The sequence below is a fragment of the Rousettus aegyptiacus genome, unplaced genomic scaffold, assembly GCF_014176215.1.
Source record: "Rousettus aegyptiacus isolate mRouAeg1 unplaced genomic scaffold, mRouAeg1.p scaffold_m13_p_1, whole genome shotgun sequence".
NCBI classification, from domain to species: Eukaryota; Metazoa; Chordata; class Mammalia; order Chiroptera; family Pteropodidae; genus Rousettus; species Rousettus aegyptiacus.
Window position 1 is genome coordinate 9,662,879 of NW_023416284.1, and position 22,340 is coordinate 9,685,218.

The 22,340-nt window shown below is 44.8% G+C and overlaps 1 protein-coding gene across 1 annotated transcript; it reads right to left on the reverse strand.

Annotated features, from left to right (window-relative positions):
• Positions 1 to 204: 204 nt before the first annotated feature.
• SDHB (succinate dehydrogenase complex iron sulfur subunit B) lies at positions 205 to 19,160 on the reverse strand. Its single transcript, XM_016128382.2, has 8 exons — positions 18,938 to 19,160; positions 11,727 to 11,854; positions 8,376 to 8,461; positions 5,093 to 5,229; positions 4,378 to 4,494; positions 2,326 to 2,427; positions 933 to 1,055; positions 205 to 432 (listed from the first exon to the last, which is right to left on the reverse strand). Exons 1-8 carry the CDS (start codon positions 19,007 to 19,009, stop codon positions 355 to 357), a joined length of 843 nt encoding a protein of 280 aa, XP_015983868.1. The 5' UTR covers positions 19,010 to 19,160; the 3' UTR covers positions 205 to 354.
• Positions 19,161 to 22,340: the final 3,180 nt, after the last annotated feature.

Here is a 22,340-nt window from a genome sequence, read left to right on the forward strand (position 1 = left end):
CAAGGTTGTCTGGGCAGTGAATGGCAAAGCCGGGAACAAACCCCAGGTCTCGCCTGACACCAGCTCCAAGCCTGTACCCACTGTACCCTTCCCCGCATGGCTCAGTTCTGGAACCCTGACCCCTTTTTAACGACAAGGACTCCTTCCCTTCTGGTACCTTCACATTCCTTTGCAGCAAGTAAAAGGAACAGGCTTGCTTTTTTGTTAATAAAGTAGAATAACATTTATTTATTTCTTACAAGTTTTATTATACATGCTGTATTCATGGAAAGTGAAGACCTCTGAAGGAACCCAAATTAGTTATAAATTATGTCCAGCTGAGCTGGTTGCAAGTCACGTTTGGCGTGAGAACAATTAAGCTGATGCTTTCTTCTCCTTGTAGGTTGCCATCATTTTCTTGATTTCAGCAATAGCTTTCCCTGGATTCAGCCCCTTGAAAAAAAGAAGAGAATTAATACGAAATAAGTAAAATGGAATGGAAGAAGTCCATGACCTTGGGTGACTCTTCCCCCAGCTGGTACAGTGCCAAAGCAGAGCGAATGCAAAACAGGTCCTTTAAAATCCAGGGCGTGGACTGAGGGCTCTCTTCTGTCTCTACTTTCCTACATTTAAAAGCAGTCAGCTCTCTCCGGCAAGAGCCCCATCTTATTTTATTCCTGCTGATGTGGCTCACTGCGGCAGGCAACCCGGCCCAGGCCTGAGCCATGTTCTCTGAATGTCCAAAGACACCCAGGAAAGAGCGTCTCTCCCCCTAATGCTGGTGCCAAAATTAGACGTTACCATTCTTGCTAAATCATCACGATCAGAAAATCAGCATACATAAGTTCTCAGAGGTGTGTGGAAGAAACTGGTTCCCCTCTACCTCGAATGACCAAGTTTGCTCTGCACAGGCCACACCTGACATCTCAGTTCTGAGGGCCGGCTGAACGTACCTTGGGGCAGGTCCGTGTGCAGTTCATGATGGTGTGGCAGCGGTACAGAGAGAACGGGTCCTGCAGCTTGGCCAGGCGCTCCTCTGTGAAGTCATCTCTGGAGTCAATCATCCAGCGATAGGCCTGGGAAACCAGGGAATGACGAGCTGAGCTGTCAGCTTAACTGGCCAGAGCAGCTCTCTGGTGCAACTCAAAGCTCCAGGAGCGCAGAAGAAAGGGGGTTCTCTCAGCTGTGCCACCGCGTCTCCCCACTCTTTAATTCTCACCACCTTTCAAGGAAAGGCTCTCAGCTCTGTAACTCCTGAGAAATGAGCCCCACGCGGCACCTGGTATCCTGGAGCTTAATTAAATACGATCGAGCCTCGTCTTCTAATTATTTCAAGTTGCTCATTCGCTTCCCACCCAAATTATGAATTAGTGAAGGGCCTGTGTCATATGACTCTTCGTGTCTTCGTAGCACCTACCCATCGTCTTTGAGTAGACTGACTACGCAACAGACCTGTCTAGAGGTAACATTCGTTCCACTTATTGATTCCTTTAACTAGTGTATCCATCCCGGTAGCTCGTGACCAGCCAGCTGGAAACCGACTAGCCTCCTGACGACGGGGCCTGCTCTGGCAGGGTCACCGAGAGGACTTCCATGTTTCCTGTAACTTGGATCACTGGTTCAAGCGCCAACTATGAATGTACCTCATTATTCAATCTGTAACATGGCTGGGAATTAATACTGCCACATGGTCACGCAGTCATCTCATTTCTTTTATGAAAAAGTGAGAAATAGAAGTTGTTTCTGGGAGTTGCTTAAGAGTCTGTGGAAAGCACTGACCACAAACCTAAAACGTGTAAGTTTCTGGGAACGAGACTGACTTTCATACGGTGACAGGCAAGGGGAAGCAGCACTGCTCTAAGGGACCCCCCCGCCCGCTGCTCCAGGCTTCCCTCAGCCTGGGAACAGTCTCCAACCTGACAGCTGGGCAGTCGCCCCTCAATGACGCTTCTTTCATCCCCTGCTTGCTCGTTAAAAATCCCTGTGAGAGGAAGATGGGGAACCATGGCAGATGAGTAGATGAGTCTGGGCTCAGTGGGCAAGTGGGGAGGTAGAGCCAGCTGCACAGGAAACACATTTAAACATCTGCAAGGCATGGTTTGCCGAGCAGCTTGCCACCACCCGGGCGTGGCCCTCACCACACCGAAACGAAGGCATCTCCAGACGAAGCTCTAGATTTACTGAAAGCCAAGCGAAGGCAGCGCAACAGCGACCCTTCGCAATGGATGCAGATGAAGGAAGCCGTTGCCCCTCAGAATATCTGGTCTCCAACAATATGTTGTCCTCTGGGATTTCTGGATATTTGAGTTTTTAAACTCCTCTCAAAGCAATGTCGGAGCACCTTACCTGCATAAGAACCGCAGGCCCCAAGTATTTGTCCCCATTCCACCAGTAGCTAGGGCAGCTGGTGCTGCAGCAGGCGCAGAGGATGCACTCGTAGAGTCCATCCTGCGTGGGGAGAGAAGAAAGGTGGTCAGCACTAGGCGAGTGAAGAGCCTGTCACGTCCTTGGCTGACTGCATGTGATGTCTGGGTCGGTGCATGAGCAAAGCGCCTACTTGCATGTGAGTTTTCTTGGCAAAGTCCTAGGAGTGGTTTGCACAGATTTACCAGATTTATAAAAAAGATCTTGGAACTGAAATGTAAACATCTGCTGGATTAGAGCCCAGGGTTCTTAAGTCCAAGTACCATGTACTTATCCTTTAATCAAGAACCCTTCACTTATATAAAAACTTACCACCTAGAATGCAGTCAGACAGAGACAAAAAAGGCCCTGGGTGCCGAGGCAGCTAGCAGTCTGCAGCGGCTTCCGCCCGGGCCCAGCAGAAGAGACCTCAGGTTTTCAATGAGAACATCGTCCTAAATAAGAGCCAGTGTGCACTGAGCACTGGTGCTTTACTGAATTTACCTCACTTGGTTATCACAATAATCCTATGGGGTGAGTACTATTAGATTCCCATGTAAGTATGGAACTGATGCTCAGAGAGGTTAGGGCATCTGCTCAGGGTCACACAGCTGCAAGTAGCAGAGCTGGGATGGGACCCCAGGTGGCCCGACTCTGGAATCCCTGCTCCTTAACACCAGCCACTCTGCCTTTATCTGCCTGACCTGTTCGACCAAACTGGACTGTCAGACTTTGGGAACAACAGAAACTGATTAACAGCTGCAAAACAGAGGGGCAGGTTGACATCTGAAGTGGCAGCTGACGACAGACGACACGGAGTTGATGGTCATGACTGTAACCATGGGTCTTTGACAAATCTATGTTTCGTTCAGGCAGACAACTAGTGTGAACTGGCCCCACCGGCCTAGAAAACATAAGACAATTGAAGCAAAGAGTCTTGATGACTGTCACATTCTTTAGTCTACTTGTAGAAAAATCTGTAACAAAGAATTTTCTGAATAGAACCTGGAGAATAAAGATGTTTACCTAGGCTTACTGTTAATGGTAAAAAACTGTAAACAACCTCACTGCTCCACAACCACGGGAATGGGTAACACGTGGTGCATATGGAGGCCAGGTGTAAGCTAGAAGAACACGACCCGGAGAGAAGACACAGCGCCGCCCTCGCCGTGTGCTGTCTGCTCAGGGACCGGAATGGCAGTGATTCTCTCGGGCAAGTGCTGTGTTGCAGGAGCACGTGAAGTGGTGACTGTCAGACTGCACCTGTCCTTGGCCTTGCGCAGGCATGTGGTTGGGACCCACTTCCATTTGGTCTCCTTCCCACCTCTCCCGCTCCGTAAGGACACTAAGAGTGTAGGGAGTGAGTGTGCAAGTCAGAGACTTCTTAGAGGAGGTTAAAGCAGTGCACGAGAAGGAGACTAAAAACTTGGTAATGACTCCTTCACTTTCAAAGACTTCCTAGCCTGTCCACAGAAGTGAAACGCCAACAGAGAAGGCGGTCGCAGATGCGCGGTGTCAGCAAAGAACATCACGGTTCTAGTCCCAGTTCTCCCATTAACTATTTCACTCCCATCTAAGAAACAGGGTGGTGACGGCAGGACCCAAATGGCTAGCATGTGTTTTATTTGCCTAGAGGTAAAGAGCAACTCAGATCCAGCAGCCAACTTCCACGGAGAGGGCACTTCACACATTGGTTTCCTTAGGAAAAGACAAACATCTGGCAACATGGTCACGATCTGCCCCTTAGGGCAGGGCACCACTCCGGCTCCCTGCCCCCTCTGGGTCCTTCCCGTGTTCACACTGCCCACCCCACCTGAGAGGGTGGGCGTCTCACCCTTGGACAGATGCTTCTTTCTGAAGTTCCCTTTCAGAATACGCTAAATGGTCTACATTATCTCATGCTGCTACCTCCCACCCATCTCTTCAACCCACAGTTCCTGGCAAACATCTTTGCAACGAGAGTCTTCAAATCAAGACAACAAATGGGGTAATGACCAGTTTCTCCCGATCTTCTATGGACTGCAGATACTGCTGCTTGCCTTCCTGGGATTCATCCTTCTTCTTCAAATAAGGCTCAATGGATTTGTACTGAGCATAGAAGTTGCTCAAATCCTGAGGTTAAGAGGAAAAAGAAAAGGGTCAGGTTCCACCGTCACCCCCTAGCTTTCTTCTTTACCCCATTTCTTGGACACAGTCTAATTTTCTGTCCCATGACAGTCAGAAGTCAGACTCTCTGCCTTTGGCAGGGACATGTGCAAACATTCTGAAAGGAGAAAAGGTCACAATACTAAGTGTGGTTAGGAAATCTCTGCTTCGCCCCCTTGAGAAACCCTCCAATCCCACTTGCCCTTGAAAATTCGTCAGTGAATGTGGTCAAGGGCAAGGAGGTAGGGGTTTGAGCACGATGACTGCTGCTTTCCCAACTGGTTATTTCCCACAAGAACTCTTTGTAATTATGGCCCAATTCTTCACTCCTGGGGCTGTTCCAACTCTACAATTCTGTGCCCTCTTATTCCCAGCCTTTACCAAATGAGCTGCGGGAGGATGCTCTAGGCGTGTTTATCTTCCGACATTCAAATTGCTAAGTTAAACCCAGACAGGAAAAAAGGCTGCCCTCAAGAACTAAGAGCATAACGTGCATACACCTCTCCCCACTGCAAAAAAAAAAAAAGGCGGGGGTGAGGAGGGAGGGAGGGATGCAGACACTCACAGGAACAAGATCTTTTATCACATACATATGTGGAAGAGGGTAGATTTTTGAGACTTTGTTGAGGTTGGTGTCGATCCTTTTGGTGCAAGCCAGCGTGTTGCCTCCGTTGATGTTCATTGCACAAGAGCCACAGATCCCTGAGAGAGAAAATACACTTAACACTTCCTTACCCAGGTTCAGAGTCACCGACTTCGGATTCTTTTTCTCTGGACTGTTGTTACTCTATCATCGGGAGCAGCACTGACAGGCAATACATGTGGCAGAGGCGCCTGCTCCCTTTTCTTCTTTGCCTCCTTCTTCTTGCCTAGATTATAGATCTAACAGCTGTAGTTCCAAAAACCATTTTGTGATCACGAGGCCACCGGAGGTCGTATAGCACTGGAGAAGGACAGAAGGAGCCTGGGATGCTGCTGGCATCACGGAGTTCCCAACACCAGCCCTAACTCCACGCTTCATGTATTTTGAGAGAAAAATCAACCTTTTTTTTTTTTTTTTTTTAAAGTCACCGTTATTTGAACTCCAACTCTAACAGATACAATAGCCAAAAGCAAATCAACACTGTCATCGTCAGCTTTACGTGAATGGACTTAGAGGGTATTTATTACTCTCAGTGAAATAAGTCAGACGGAGAAAGACAAGTATCATATATATGATCTCATATGTGGAATTTAAAGGACACTATAAACAACAAAATAAAGAGACGCATAGATACAGAGAACAATCTTATGGTTACCAGATGGGAGGGGGCTGAGGAGGGGCTCGGTGAAAAAGGTGAAGGGATTTAGAATTACAAATTAGTAGTTACGAAGTAGTCACAGGAATGTAAAATACAGCATAGGGAATATAGTCAATAATATTGTAATAACTATGTACGGTGTCCAGTGGGTTGTAGGGTGATTGGGGGTTCACTTCATAAGTTATACAAATGTTTAACCACTATGCTGTGCACTTGTGACTAATAGAAAATAATATTGAATGTTGACTGCAATTAAAAAAAAATCAAAAACAAAAAACCAAAAAAAGTTGTCTCTGTCATCATAACCCTTTTCTCGTTTAGAAAAAAAAGTGCAGTTCATTTAACTCATATGCAGGAATGCTACGTTTCCTAGAATGACATTTTCAGCTATCGAACTACTAAAAACAGAACAGAACCTATAAATACAACAGAACAGAACCTATAAATACAATGTCGTCATTTGTTTCCAAATTTGTTTCCAAAGACCGTGGGTAAGAATTGCTGAATGCCTCGAGTCATCCTGTGGGAAGAGAGGCAGCTGCAAAGGCTAGCGAGATGCTCAAGGCAAACCGGAAACAGGGTTCCTAAACGGTTATCCGGAGGCAGCTCTTCTATTGTCTCCACAAAACAAGCAACCTAGTGGTTGCCCTGGGCTTACGAAACCCACAGAAGCTGCCTGACCACTGACTTTCCAAAGGAGAAGAATGAACTAATGTGAAACCAAAGAAAAGCAAAGTAAACCAAACAAAAATAGGGTGCTGACCGAGGAACTGAAATGAGAATCTTCTTAGCCTGGACTCATGTCCTAGGGATTTCTGAGTTTAAAAATGACTATGCAATCTCAACCTCTGGTACCACTTCTCTGAAGTGGTTTTTTGAAGATTAGGCCAGAGAAATGTGGTTGCTTGTGAAACGTGCACTGGGTTATCACTTTTCTAAGACTCTACTCTACCCCTCCTGTAAATCGTAATAAGAGTATAAGAGAACTGTCTTAAGCAAATACGCCCAAAGTTCCTCAAGAGATGAGTATTACCAATATATTTATGTATGCCTGGCATTCAACCAGAGCAGTGTGCTTTTATAAGAAACGGTATACGATTTAAAAAATAAATCCAATGAATCTTCTCTTAAGATTCTCTTAAAAAGGCTCCCCTGGAAATTCTCCTAACGATCAATAAAGGAACAAAAAGGAGTGGCAGTGCTGTCACTCTGCCTGATATATTTAAGTCCAGATGGGCTGCACCTTATGTTCTTGGCTCTGAAAGAGTCTTATGGGGAAAGGTTACTGAAGAGCATCTATATTTCGTGTGTTGTCAGGACTTATGTGGGGGAAGGTTGGTGTTTAATCACAGCACAGTGTTCCCTGAACAGCAGGACTCAGCTAAACTATCACAAAATCTGTCAGCATTTGATCCAATCCTGTAAGATTAGCTGAATCAAAACAGATGTTTTAGGAAAAGGCCTTTAAATGCTCGACATGCACAGCAGAACATAAAAAGCGATGGACTATAATCTATAGTGACTTTTCCTTTCATGGGAGGTTATTAGGAAGATAGTCAACCCCAGCGCTTGGTCTCGGCCCAGGCTACGCTGTTTGGGGTTCGTCCCGGGTTTCCCAAGCCTGGCCAGACCGCAATGCCTGCAAGTGCAGTTCTGGAGCCTGACAACTCTGGCCGATTCCAATTCACTATCTATGTGTCCTTTTCGAAGTCCTTAACCTCCCTGGGCCTCAGTTTCTTCATTTGTACATTGAGTGTAAATAACAATAGCATCTGTCTCTCTCACATAAAGTGCACAGAATCAGCCTGGCACACACTGTACTCATGGCCATCAGGGCCAGTCCGCCTTCATGGTACCTGTGTGACTTTTGCCCCCTCTGAGAACCACTTGAATGTTCTTTAGTTTTCTTTAAATAAATAATTTTTACTTAAATTCATATTTAAAAACCGATTTTCACCGTTACACTGTCAGTAGTCCTTATATTTTTCTAATATGTAAAATAGATGCATAGCTACTAAAGTAAAATATGCTGGTTTGCAAATTGACTGAAATCAGCTCAGGTGGCACTAGCGGCATACTGTGGGAAATGCTGTTCCCATCCAGAACATTCCTACTGAGCACCTGCTCTGTGGCCATGTAATGCTGGGAGCGGGAGGGGGACGCACATGCCTCCCCTTTGGACGAATGTTAAGGGTGCGTAAGCACCAGCCAGACACTCTCTGCTGCCCCGCTAATACATGAGCTCAGCAGTGCGGAGGTGGCCAGCCAGAGGAGGTGGTCCTTGAAAGGAACAGCAGCTCTCAGGGACTGCTAGATGCAGCAACCATGTGACAGGAATCTCCCGAAGGGAAGTAAACTCAGAAACCAGAACTTGTACCACGGTGCAAATTTCTGACACATTTACCCAAGAAAAGAAAGTGCACAGCAAGGTCACCTGGCAGAGCACTGCGGCTGTTGTCTCGGTATTTCCATCAGTTCTGGCCGGCCTGGGGTTCTTGGGAACCAGGACATATGTGTCCGGGACCCACTAGGGAAGGAAATGCTTACCTTCTCTGCATGATCTTCGGAAGGTCAAGGTCGAATCGATTTCATTCTTAATTTTGATTAAAGCATCCAACACCATGGGGCCACATCTAACCAAAACCAGAAACAACAAAAAGAACCTCAGTCTATTTATGTGAAGTTACCTCCCCATACTTTTACCATATGATGAGACACCTGCCTATATTAGCTGCTCTTTTTAGCCATTTGGGCTTCTCAGGTCACATTCAGAATTTTCCCCATAGTTTTATTTTTGCATTCTTATACATTTTAAATACCGCGGAGTTCTATTTTGATGATCACATTGAATATACATTTCTAGGAAATGGAAAGCTAAAAAAGTAAAATGTTTAGGTTAGGAAACAGCTTCCACATACTGGCAGTTTTTTTTTTTTTTTTTTTTTCCTTCTAAAGCTCTCTGCAAAGCTTTCTCAAATAGTTTATTTCACATTTTAGTTCTATTTTTAGTATCCAGACAATAAGTAGCTTTAAATGGTTAGTCAATGATAATAATGCTTAACCATAACAGAAAATGTGGTACAGAGATTAAAATAAAACAAACTACCCACAGTTCCCGAGTCCAAAGCTCTGGGAGTGTCCTGTGCACATGGGGGCCAGGCATGTGGGGGCCACGATGTGGGGTCAGGGGCAGCAGCCTTGAGCTTGGCACCTAAGGTGCAGGCCTGGCGTCCGAGAGCCTGGTCTGAATCCTGCCTTGGACACTTACTAGGTTACAGGGAAATCACTTAATCTGCTTCCCATCTATAAAGCACAGAGAGCAACACCTACATCTCACAGGACTTGCAGGTGAATGACCACATGCAGAAATAAGACACTTAGAGCAGTGTCTGCCACATACATTTTTAATCATGATTATCTTCACGGAGACTATGTTTCTATGGAAGTGGCTTATTCTCTCTGAGCCTCAGTTTCTTTATCTGTAAATAAGGTTAGTATTTGTACCACAAGATTATTATGAAGATTAAATAAAAATGTGATTTTTATAGAACCTGGCACACAGATAAGTGCTCAACAAATCTATTTCCTGGTTGCCACTCCTATTCCTCTCAGTACTTTTCTATGTATGGGATTTTAAAAAATGCCCCCTTCCCAAATATCCTTTAGCATTATCTGTGTTTTCTTCCCGGCTTTATAGCGATAAAACTGACAAACACTATTGTATAAATTTAAGGCATATGACATAATTGGATATACGTATATACTGCAAAATGATTACTACAATAAGGTTAGTTAACACATCCGCATTACCCGTATTTCTATGAGCAATATGCAAACACCCTTTTCACTGTTCTTTTGTTAACACTGGGAACTGTAACCTTTAAAAAGTTCTGCCATTCTGAGACTAGAGAAGTCTTACTATAGCCAGTGTTTTGAGATCTTTGAATACTACAGTGGTTGAATATTTATCATAAATTCATTAATTTTTCTTCACTCGCCAATTATTTATTTAAAGTCTTCTCTGTTCTAAGTGCTGGAGATACACCCGAGAACAAAACAAATGGAAATTCGTGCCCGCAGGGAGCGTTCATTTTAGTGGACCTACTCTATAGACTGTCTGTCTATGTTCTTTATCAGTTTACTGAGGTCCTGGGAATTTTTTTTTCTTTAAAGATCTGAGCCTATCATCTTGTTTTTCTCTACTCGGCTATTACTCCCAAACCTTCACTTTGGACACTCTGGTCATCAAATATGTGGGTGTTTTCCCCATACTAAGCAATTCTGCAAAACCAGCAGGGTTTCCCATACTGTACTCAATTCTGACACTACCTACCTGGAGACAGCATCAGATCCCAGAGGTTAAGGTCTGTTCTACAAGACTATTCCCCTCCCCCCGCAGATGCCAACTGCAAGGCCAGGTCTACTGGCTATGAATGTATGAATGGGAGGTTCTCATGACCCCAATCCTTGGGTTTGACAGCGGCTCACAGAATTCAGAAAAATAGTTTACTTACTAGATTGCTGGTTTATTATAAAAGGGTACAACTCTGTAACAGCTAAATGGCAGATGCACAGGGCAAGGTACATGGGAAGGGGAGCAGAACCCTTCCATGCCCTCTCTGGGTGGGTCATCCTCCCAGCACCCCCATGAGCTTACCAACCTGAGCTTTCTAAACCCCATATGTCAGGGACTTTTATGGAGGCTCCACTCACAGGCACGATTGATGACCTATGTAATCACTGGCCATTGCCAAGTGATCCAACCTCTAGCCCCTCTCTACTCCCAGGTCAGGGGCGGGGGCCAAAAGTTTCAACTCTCTCAATTGGTTCCCCTAGCAACCAGCCCTCATCCTGTGGTTACCAAGGTGCTTTCTAAAAATCATCCCATTGACATAAACTCAGGTGTGGTGGAAAGGGGTTTGTTTTAAATAACAAAGGATGTCTTTTTTTTTTTTGTCATTATTTATTTGGAGCTATTTCAGGACTGGGAACAAAAATAAAGTGTTATTTCTAACAAAGATGACCCTACAGTCTTATCTCCTTTGGCTATCTGTGGAGATCCTTCAAAGTGGAAGACGGAAAAAGGGTGGTTCCAGAGAGGTATGAGGGGAAGGTCTTCCCTGCTGTTGCTGGTTTTGAAGATGGGAACTCCAGGCAAAGGACCATGGCAGCCTCTCACCGCTGCGAATGGCCCTCTCAGCTCATAGCCGGCAAAACATAAGGGACCTTGGTCTTACAGCCATGAGAAGCTGAATCCTGCCAATAGCTCAGAAAACAGAAAACAAATTCTCCCTTCGTCTCTGGAAGGGAGCACAGCCTGCCAACACCTTGAGTTTAATCTGATGAGACCTTTACTAGACTTCCAACCTCCAGAACTATAATATAGCTATATATAATAGCTATATATTAAGCCACTAAGTTTGCGGTTGTTCCAACAGAAATAGAAGACTGATACGTAGGTATAGATAGTTTTTAATATTTTAACTATATTTCTATCTTGTCCTATCACCATTTCAGCCAAGTTTATGGTGTTTATCATCATTACAGAACATATAGGTCCAGACACATAAAATTAACATGAAAACATTCAATACATTTAGATTGATGATGTGTTAAATGACTTCAAATACTACGCATAAAGCCAACTTTACCATTATTCCTAGAAATTCGTCACACTTTGATTTGGGGGAAGAAAGATATTTTACAAGTTATGCTTTTTGGTATTACCTTTCTGAATCAGGTGCCCACCTCATTCTTGTTTTAAAAAGAGATGATACATTCCAGAGCCGCTGGATGATCTGTTTTTAACCCTACCAAGGATGTGAAAAGCATGTCCCTGAATCAGATGAAGAGCTCATCTTTATCTATCAAATACCTAGCTTTCATGGAGATACTTACTTATTCAAATCAATTTCATAAGTTTGCATATGGGGTTTATCTCCAGTCTTATCTGGGTCCCATCGGTAGATGGCAAATTTCTTAATTCTGGGAGCTGTGGCTGCAGCTGTCTGGGCCCCTCGGCAGGCCTGAAATTTAAAAAGTTCACAAGGATCAAATTATTTAAAATGCAAGAGCTATCCTTTTACTTAGCCGCACTATGAGCTGTAATACTAGATACCAACCCACGCATTATTGACACACAGTCTTCTTGAGAAAGGCAGTCATCCAATATTTAAGAAACAAACATTAAGCATTTAATTAACATGCCAGACATGGTGCTGGGGCTGGTGAGAGGGCACTTAGTAAGGCAGACAGCCTTTGCCCTCAAAGAATCTACTCTGCAGTGAACAAGAGAGGAATTAGATAGTCACAGTAAAGTGTGAAGAGGGAAGAATATGGCAGACTCACACTAATGCAAGAACACGGGAAGCCCCACAAACGATATTTACGCTAAGTCTGATGAATAGGGGTAAGGAAAAGGGAAGGGGTGTCAGCTGAGGGAACGACACGTGCAGAGGCCTGGGTGGGGATGAGCACAGTGCGTCCGGGAGAAGCCCAGCATGAGGTGGAGCGGCTTCGGCACAGACGGACGAGCGGCTGATGGGGGGAAATCGAGAAAGATTTATAAATTTTGTTTTATCCTAAGAGCAATGAGAGGCAGACAAAACATTTTTTATCAGGTGGGTGACATATCATTTTTATTTTTGAGAAGGGAAGGGTATCACTGTTACAAAGGGAGAATTTTCAGATGACAGACATTTGGGGAAACCAGAGCCAATGATGTAAATCCAGAAAGCCACTGCAGTTGTCAAAATGAGATGCTGGTGTTTTCAGATTAGGCGTCAGAGTCAGTTTGCGCTGCTGTAACAAAATACTAAAGATTGGGTGGCTTAAACAACATTTATTTCTCACAGTTCTGCAGGCTGGGAAGTCCAAGGCCAAGGTGTTGGCAGATATGGTATCTGGTGAGGATTCTCTTATTGCAGACAGCCGCCTCTTTGCCATATCCTCACGTGGTGGCAACAGAGAGCTTATGTCTCTTCTTTTTATAAGGGCATTAATTCCATCCCAAAGGCCCAACCCTCAGGCTAACCTAACCCTGACGTCTTCTTGAAGTCCCCATGTTAAAATACCATCACATAGGAGATTTGGGCTTCCACATATGCATTTTGGAGGGACATACTCAGTCCATAGCACTACATACAGAAGGAAAGAAGATAAAGAATACTGTATCTTAAAATGAATTTAGGGAACTAACAAACATTTGAGTCTTGCGCTCGATGATGACTCTATTCCATCTCCTGGGCACTTATAGTCTCTGCCAGCAAGTTTCACACAGGGGGTCCTGGAGTGCCATCTCCCGGGCTGCTGTCAGAGGGTCAGGTCAAGAGGGTGGGCCTCTGACTTCCCGCTCTCCTTCAACCAGAATAGCTTACCCATAAGAACATATTTGTCAAAAGGGTGCTTTTGCTCAAAAAGAAAAAGTTTTATATTTAAATTCATGCTCATCTTTAAAGCCACTATTTATTATTGCCAGATGCTGTATTAAACACTTTATACATGAATGACTCCACTGAAGCATTTTAAAGATGAGAAAAGCAAGGCTCAGAGATGATGGGCCCATGACTCAGAGCTGATGAATGGAGCCAGAACTGGAATCCGGGTCTGTCTGACTTCAGAACCTATGTTCCTAAACACAGCACTATCCTACTTATTTGCAAACATTCTCAGGTTTCTTCTTGGTGCCGTCTTTTCTTTATGTCCTAAACTACTTGAGGGCATGTGTATTAGTCAGGCTTCTCCAGAGAGGCAGAACCAACACTGTGTACATATATATACATATACACAGATATTATGTTCACATGATTATGGAGACAATGACAAGTCCCACAATCTGCAGTTGGCAAGCTGGCGACCTAGGAGAGCCCATGATATAAACCCAGTCCAAGCTGAAGGGCTGGGAACCAGGGGAGCCGAACCAGGGGTGCAGTCATGGTCCAAAGACCGGCAGGCTTAAGGCCTGGGAAGAGTTGATGTTTCAGCATGAATCCAAAGGCAGGAAAAAAAGCCGAACGAATGATGTCCCAATCTAAAGGCATCCAGGCAGGAGGAATTCCCTCTAATTTGGAGAAGTGTCAGCCTTTGTTCTAGTCAGCCCTTCGACTGAGTGAACAAGGCTCACCCATGTTAGGGAGAACAATCTGTACCACTTGGTTTACCAGTGTAAATGTTAAACTCATCCAAAAGCACCCTTATGGAAACACCCAGAGTAACGTTTGATCAATTGCCTGGGCACCCCATGGCCCAGTCAAGCTGACAAGGTGGTAAAATCAACCATCAGAGTGTGGGGCAGGTTATATTTTACATCTCCCGGTATACCTGGTCCAGGGCTTTGCATGCTGCAGTTCAATCCATGGTTAGGAAAGACTGACGAAAAGAGCAGAACCTGAGCATTATTATACTAATGTAAAAATGTGGTTTATTTTAAGTATACCTTAAAAGACTGAATAGTGCAACCTTTATCAAGCCAGTGACAAAACAAAAACTCTGTCCGGTATATGGCATTTGGTAATAATGCTAAGTCAACAGCCAAACCGGTCCCATTCCACAGTCCTTGCAGCCCTGTTTCGTTTGGGCAGAGGAAACAAGGTGGAGACCAGACAAAGTCCTGCCGAGGGGATGATCCTGTCAGTCCAAATAGCAATTATAAGCAGAACCCTCAATTCGTACATAGAAAAAAAACCAGACCAGCTAATTCTCTTATAAATTGTTAAAGTAAAATCTCTGAAGGTCAGTCGAGTAATTTTAAGACATGTAATGGTGTCTGTCACTTGCTGGCAAAAAGAACTCCGTATTACGGGAAGCTGAAATGTACCAGCTCTCAGTATGAAAGTAGAAAATATATGAAGAAAATGAGAGCCATATTTTACCTTATCACCAAGCTGGTTAAGATGATAAATAAAAGGAAAATCATTTTTAGAACATTTCCACTAGGGACTCCATTTTGTAAAATGACAGGAACATTCGGCTACTGCCACCTTGTGGCATTTAAGAGGAAGCAGAGTAAGCGAAAATAAAAGATTCAGGAACATCTTGGCTCCAGCAGCCTTACTTGCTTAGTGCTCCACAATCTTTCTTGTTTTTGTTTTGGTGAGGTTTAGTGTGGTATAATACATTATAGTAAAAGTCACCAATTTTAAGTGTATATAGTCATGAGCCACTTAAAGATGGGGTACGTTTTGATAAATGCGTTGTTAGGCTACTGACTGCATCGTGCGAACATCACAGCGCACTCACACCAATCCAGGTGGGACAGCCTACCGCACACCTAGGCTGTATGGTCTACCTGCTGCTCCTGGCTACAAGCCCGTACAGCATGTCACTGTACTTAATGCTGCAGGCAACTGTCACACAATGGTAAGTACTTGTGTATCTAAATATATCAAACGTGGAAAACCTAAGGTAAAAATACGGTATGAAAGATAACAAAATGGCACACTTGTACAGGGCACTCAGCGTGAAAGGAGCTGGTAGGATTGGAAGTTGCTCGGGGGAATCGTGAGTGAGGGTGAGTGGGCGTGAAGGCGTCCGACATCACCATACGCGACTGAAGATATAAACACTGTCCCACGAGCCCCCCACCCAGCCTGCTTCTGACAGGGCCAGAAGTAGAACATTGATGCTGTCAATGCTGCTCCATGAACAGGGACTTGGGCTGGACTGATCAGAAATATCGAGGAGAAACTAGATGGGTGAGGCAGAGATCATCTCAATAATAAGTGTCAGGAGGGAGTAAAGGTCGCCCGAGGATCAGAAGGAATTAGAAATGAAGATGGAGATAAAGAGGAACACGGTGGATTGTCATGGCAATGTGGGTTTGGCCACTGCATGTGGAAGCGGTGGTCAGATTAAGGAACCTTGTGGTATTCATGTAAAAGAGGGTATTTAACACGGAGAGGGTGTAGAAGTGAGAACTCAATATTCTGACTCTGGAAATTTGTTTCTGGTCCCACTGACCCCATCTGGCACAAAGCATTCTCTCTGGCATCGAACTGATTCACCTATGCTTTACATCACTACAACCTGAGGACATTCCCAAAGTACAGTGACAGGCTGGCTTTGTACTACCAAATTATAAAAAAGAAGACTAAGAACTAAGCCTCACTGTTTAGTTTGGGGTGATAAGGAGAAATGAGCAAAAAAAGAGACAGAATAGCCAATGTGTAAGAGGGAAAATCCAGAGACTTGGAAGTCAGGTGGAAAAAAGTGTTTTGAAGAAGAAATAAATAAATGACAAATGCTTCAGAGAGAAAATTTTCATGAGGATTGAGAAATGACCATTGGATTTAACAAAGCCAAGGTATAGACAACTGTCAGACAAGGGTTTCAGTGAGGTGACGAGGAGGAAGAACCTGGCTGTTTAACGGGTTCAAGAGAAAATGGGAGATGAAGGTTGGACAGTGAGTTTAGACAGCTCATGAGGTTTACTAAAAAAATAAGTAGAGAAACGGGGTGGTAGGTGGATATGGATTTTTTTTTCTTTAACATGAGAGAAATTACAGCACATTTGTGTGCTGCTGCTGACAGAGAAGGAAAAACTGATGATGCAGAGACGAGGAATCATTGGAGAGCTGTCTTTGAATAAGTGACGGGACCTAGAGCACGAGCAAAGGGTTAGCCATAGGCGTGCTGCCAGTTCTTCCACAGTAACACGAAGAAAAGGAGAATATATGGGGAAAAGCAGGAGGTAGGCAAAAGTTTGAGGTTTTTTTTTTTTTTTTTTTTTTTTTTATCTTTGCTGCCTGTCCAGCAATTTGCTAGAAACCCATGATGGAGAGTCCTTAAAACTCATTTCTACCTTAATCTATAAAACTAATGAGTATTCAAAGCTGAGTGTACCTTTCTCGGAAATCCTGGATGAGATGAACGTCATAGTTTATAATTTAAAGAAGCGAGGTAATCAACAATTTAAACTGAGGATGAGGAGGGTGACCTTTGGATCACGCTGAAGCCTGCTTGGTATTACTTTAAAAAAGCTTCCTTAAGGAATAGGCTTGGAGTTAAATATAGCAGATACAGATTTGGGGGCAAGAGAAAAGGTGTGGAAATGGAGAGGAGGACAGTAAGGAGGTCTGTGTGAACCTGAGTAAAACGGAAGGGGCAGGCTTGTTTCTGAAATGCATGAGTGGCACTGGTTCAAATCCAAGCTCTACCACTTACTGTGTGTTCTTTGGCAAATTACTCAACCTCTCTGATTCGATTTCTTTTGTTAAACGGTAGGGAATTAAACAATCTATCTCATAAATTAACTGGAAGGTCAAGCTTCTAGTATATATAGCCCAGGAAATAATTTCTGCTTTTTTTTTTGGCGACATCATCAGTTCTTGTGTTATTCCGATTGGCAGATAGGTATCCTAAGCCTTGCCAGTGCTGGGAACAATGAGGGAGAAAACTGAAAGCGGGTGGTTCTTGCCCTAAGGGAGTTCGCAGTCTAGATGAAAAGGTAAGGCCACACAAACAGTTAATACCTTACAGTTAAATACTCACAGGCAGAACTATGGTTTGGTGGTGCAGACTAATGCATAAAAGGAATTCAGAAGAGAAATCTTACCATGTCCTAGAGTCCTAGGAACCTATATATTACCCATAGGTAACACACTAAGCTCATGACTGAATTCTTTTGAGGTGGCTTTTGTATGAATGCACAATCCTACAAGAAGGATGGGGGAGGGACTCTTCTACTTCTCTGCCCTCAGGAGGCCCTAGAATTACAACATTAGACTTTGAAACTAACCTTCTCTACAATTCATTCTTGGAAGAGGGACCTGAGCCTTAGAACTCAACTCTCATTGGAGGGATTCACATAACTTAATTGCTTACTCAACAACTATAAAAGAAACTAGTAAACAAGGCCATTATTAATCATCAATTTCATGTTCAGAAGATACAGCTTGAGGCTCTGGTAGGCAGTCCTCTTTCCTTATTTCCCCTTCTCAGAAAGACTATAAAATACTTGTCCAAGTTCATACACATTATACTGGAAAGAACTAGCAATAGAAAATAAGCCATATGCACTGTTTCTGGCCAGAGGAGGTACTTACAAATGAGACTCTCATGAAAGTGCAATAGGATAGAGAAACTAATACTTCTTGTACACCCACCATGTACCCAGATCTGTGTTAGTAGCTTTTCACATATTATGTTAAAAAACAGAGTTTGGGTACTGGATCTATCAATTCTTGGCCATGAGATTTTGAGCAAGTAAAAAAATTTCTTTCAGGGGCCTTGGTTTTCAAATCTCTGAAAAGGAGGTAAGAATTCCAGCTCGCCCACTTTGTTGTTGAGGAGCCCAGAGAAGAAAACTGACTTGAAAGGGATTTGTAAATTCTTAGTACCTTATGTATGCAATGGCTATTTTCCTTCCCCTTCTAAACATTCCCATTTTGAATGCGTATCAGAAGGGCGCAGTTTCCTGAAAATACAAGAGATGTAGGGATACCTACTGAACACCTATTGCACACTCAATAATAAAAATAAGAGCGGCGACACCGAATTCTGTACCTATGTGATCCATGCCCACTGAGAGGATGACACTGCTTTAAGGAACCCAGTCTTGCCCGCAGCCCACCACTGGGAAATGCAGTGAATTTCCCTCCATTTCTCCCTTCTCCTGCCCTGTCCCCAACAATTCGCCTGCCCTTTCCTTACCCAGCCCGGTCAGGTCCCTCTTTACCGAGCCCTCAACCGTGCACCCTGGAGGAGGGACCTCTCGTCCCAGTTCCTACTCCGCAGGTCTGTCTTTTCCAGAGGCTACAGCGCGGTGGGCGAAAAAGGGTTCAGAGCCCAAATGTTCGGATTTGAGTTCTGCTACCACCTGTCACTTGCCATGTGACCTTGGGCAATTCAAAGTCCCCTCTCTGAACTTCTTTCTCGTTTTACTTATTTCTTAAAGTCGCCTTCGCCCTCACCAACTCAGACTGCAGCAAGGAGCAGAAGGAAAACGACAGGGATGCTCCCGGCCAAATCACAACACTGCGCGGGGGAGGGCGGTCCTCCGCCTCCCGGAGGCCTGGCCCGGTGTTCCTTCGGCCTCTTGTGCCGCCCCCTTAGCTCCAGGGTGTCTCCGTGACCTTCAATGCCTGCCCTCTCCCTGCGACCTCGGAGCTCACCTGCAGGCAGGCTCCGCCAAAGGCTGTGGCTGGGAATCGACGCCTCAAGGAGACTCCGACCACCGCTGCCATGTTGGCGCCTGACGCCTGGCACCACCCTTCACCCCGAGGTCACTCTCCGCAGGCGTCACGTTGAGCGCCTTGGTGCGAGGCCAACGTCCAGTCAGGATCCGCTAACCGTGTAGGAGCCACTGGGTGAGAAGCTACTTCCGGTTTCCTGGGCGGAAGGAGAGAAGCAGAGAAAGCCAACGCGAGCGTGCGCAGTTGCGGAGGGCTCGGCGCATGCCCAGTTGGCCTCCCGCGTTTCTAAGGTGACCTTCCCAGAAAGGGGGCGGAGTCAGAGGGGGAGGGCGGTGGAAGGGGTGGGACTAAGATCGTGAGGGGGCGGAGCTATCCAAATCCGAGTCCAGCCCCGGTTTTAACCCCTTTCATCCTGAAAATTTGTCGGCTTTATCACTCGTCTTTGAGGCGTGGTGGCTTTAATTAGACTTTAATTAGAATGTCTAGGTTTCAGCACCGAGAGTCTCGAGTCCTGTGGCCAGAGAAACCCCTCATCCCTGGGTAAATGGGGAGGGTTGGTGAATGAACCGAGGGGATTTTAAAGTTGACCGGTGAAGGTGGTATTCAGTCATTCATATATTTACTCATTCATTCAAAAATATGTATGGAGCATTGCTGTGTGCCAGGCGCTGGGATGCTATAGTGCCAGGCGCAGTTATCGTCCTCACTGAATTTACTAATAGGCAAGTAATCGTGCAATTACGATACACTAAGCCCCTTTCTGTAAAGTAGGGGTGAGAAGGGAACCCAGGCTTTGGTGGCGTAGTTAGCCATTTAGCGTTAGAAACCTATATCTTGAATACCTACTGAATGCCAGACATTATGATCGGTCATCTTACATAATTTCCACAACGGCCTCCTGAGAGTTGTGCCTTTTTTTAAAGTCTCCATTCTAGTCATCTCAGCTTTTTTCAGACCCTCCCATGGTTCATCTTGGAGTCTGCCTCACTATGGGGGCTAGATTACCTTAGGCAGGGTGTGGCTTCAGTCCTCCAAGTCACTCAGGCTCTTAAGTCACCTCAGGTATTTATATAGGTAGTTAACTTCTCGGGTACTTGTGTTTATCAGGAATGGTTATTCCTTCTGTGCCCACTTGTTTTTGACATACAAAGGGCATCTTTTTATATTCTTTGTTTTCCACACTCATAGCTCATTTAGAAGCTACTGAAGAAATTAAGATGGCCAGACAAATTGATTGGGTAGGGCTAAGTTTCTGGAGTCTTGGGCTGAAAATTGGCTGCATGTGGCCTCACGAAGGAGGTGTGTAGTGAGGCCATGAGAAATAGCCTGGTCCCCCGGGGTCTAACCTCGACTCTTTCCCTCAGGGCTGGTGACTGTGGACAAGTCCCTCCCCATCTCTGGCCTATAGTTTCCTTGCTTCTATCATCAGGGGGATGGGCCACCTGATTTAAGATTCTGTGATTCACATGGCTTTCTTAGGGGGCTGCTTTGCAAGTGACTAGTGACAGGGCTGAGGTCATCCTGACTTTTCATTGGGGCTGACCCAGCTCTGGAGTAGGGCTTCTTTGAGTCTGCCCCAAGGGGCCTCTTGGGCCACCCAAATTCCCTGACATCATGGGAACATAGTCATTCTCCCTCTAACTCCTCCTGGCTGAATTGTCTTCTGAGATGAAGAAAGAGTGTCCTCTCTCTCCAAGGGACATGTTTCTACAGACTTGGTCCTCTTAACATTCTCAAAGGCAGATGCCACTCCTCGATAAGTGGCCACCCTTTTACTTTGCCTAGGTCACCTTGGAAAAAGCAGTCTGAGGCCAGCAGAATTGAGACCTTGATTTACGGAGGGGCTCTTGGTGCCAATGGGCCCATGTGCCCTACAGTCACATCATTCCTGGGCTTCATGGGGATTTGGGGAGCTCAAAGTTATGGAGGAATAAATTCCTGGGCAGCTTTACCTCCGCCCTGAACTTTGGGATTCCAGAAAGGCACAGCTACTGAAGGACTTAGAGGTTTTCATGGCCTGTCACTGACATATCTTTCCAAGGTGTCCTCATGATAAGACCCAAGGTTTTTTGGTTTGTTTCCATTTGTCTAGCTAGTAAAGTATGCGCTTCGCTGGTCTGCTACGTACTTTAAGTTTATGCAGAATCTCATTCCTTACAAGTATGTTTCATATAAACAGTCTCCTTTAGTCCTTGTAACCAGATAGTTGGAATAACTATCCCCATTCTACAGACTTTCTTAGTCTTTGCGTAATGAGAAAGATGAGCAATCTGGGGTGGAAATCTTGTTGTAGAAGCTCTTTCTTCCCTAAAGGCTGGGAATCGAGTTTAGAATGAAAAATTAAAACCAAAAATAATTATAAAAACTGTCATTAGCAAAATCAATATTTCTAGTGTCCTGTGATTTAAGGTAAGCTGACTGGATACTCTGCAGCCACAAGGCTAAGGAGGATTGGATTTAGGGGGCAATATCAGATGATTTTATTGCCTGGGAGATTTATTTGCCTCTGACAAAAACCCACCTCACCCCAATTAATCCCTCTGGTGGAACTTAGAGGACTTTTCATCCAAAATGCAAGATTTCATTCACTTTTTGACCAATGGGCTGTTGCTCTGTTCCATGTTTCTGGCTGATACTGTCCCTTTGTTCGGCTGTCTCCCAAGCATCTCCATCTGTGTGTCCCAGTGGCCTCTAAAACTCAACCTGCCCCCAATTGTACATGTCGCCTGGGGAGTCCACAGCTCCCCTCTTATTGGCACTCCCATCTACCCAATCTTTAAGCCAGAAATCTGGTATGGTCCTTGACTTTCCCCCCATCACATCCAGTCAACCACCAACTCCCAGCCTAGCCTCTCAGGCTTCCAGGACCGGCCTACCTACTGGCCCTTCTGCTCTCATCTGTCCCTGTGATAAAAACTTCCCTGTCCCCTCCCTTGTTCCTCACCTCCAGGTCTTGGATCTGGAGTACTCTTTCCTCTTCTTCCATGTGGCCAATTCCTCATCATTTAGGATTCAGTTCCAACTTTCTCTTGATGTAGGAAATCACCCCTTCGCCACCCCCATCAAAATATCCTTTGTTTCTGCCATCAATGAACATAACACCTGGTTTAACAATTGCCCATTTATATGTCTGTCTCCGCAGACTGTGGGCATTTTGAGGGCGTGGCCCATTCACTTTATTTTCTTCATAGAACTTATTGCTATCTGCAAGTTTGTTTTTAAATCTTTATGAATATACTTTTTGTCTGACCCTCCCACAACAGAGGTCAAGAACTATGTCTGTCTTGTTCACTGTTGTGTCTCCAGAGCCTGACACAGTGACTGGCACACAGCAGGTGACCAATAAATACTCAATGAATGAACAAATTCACCTTTGTTTCCA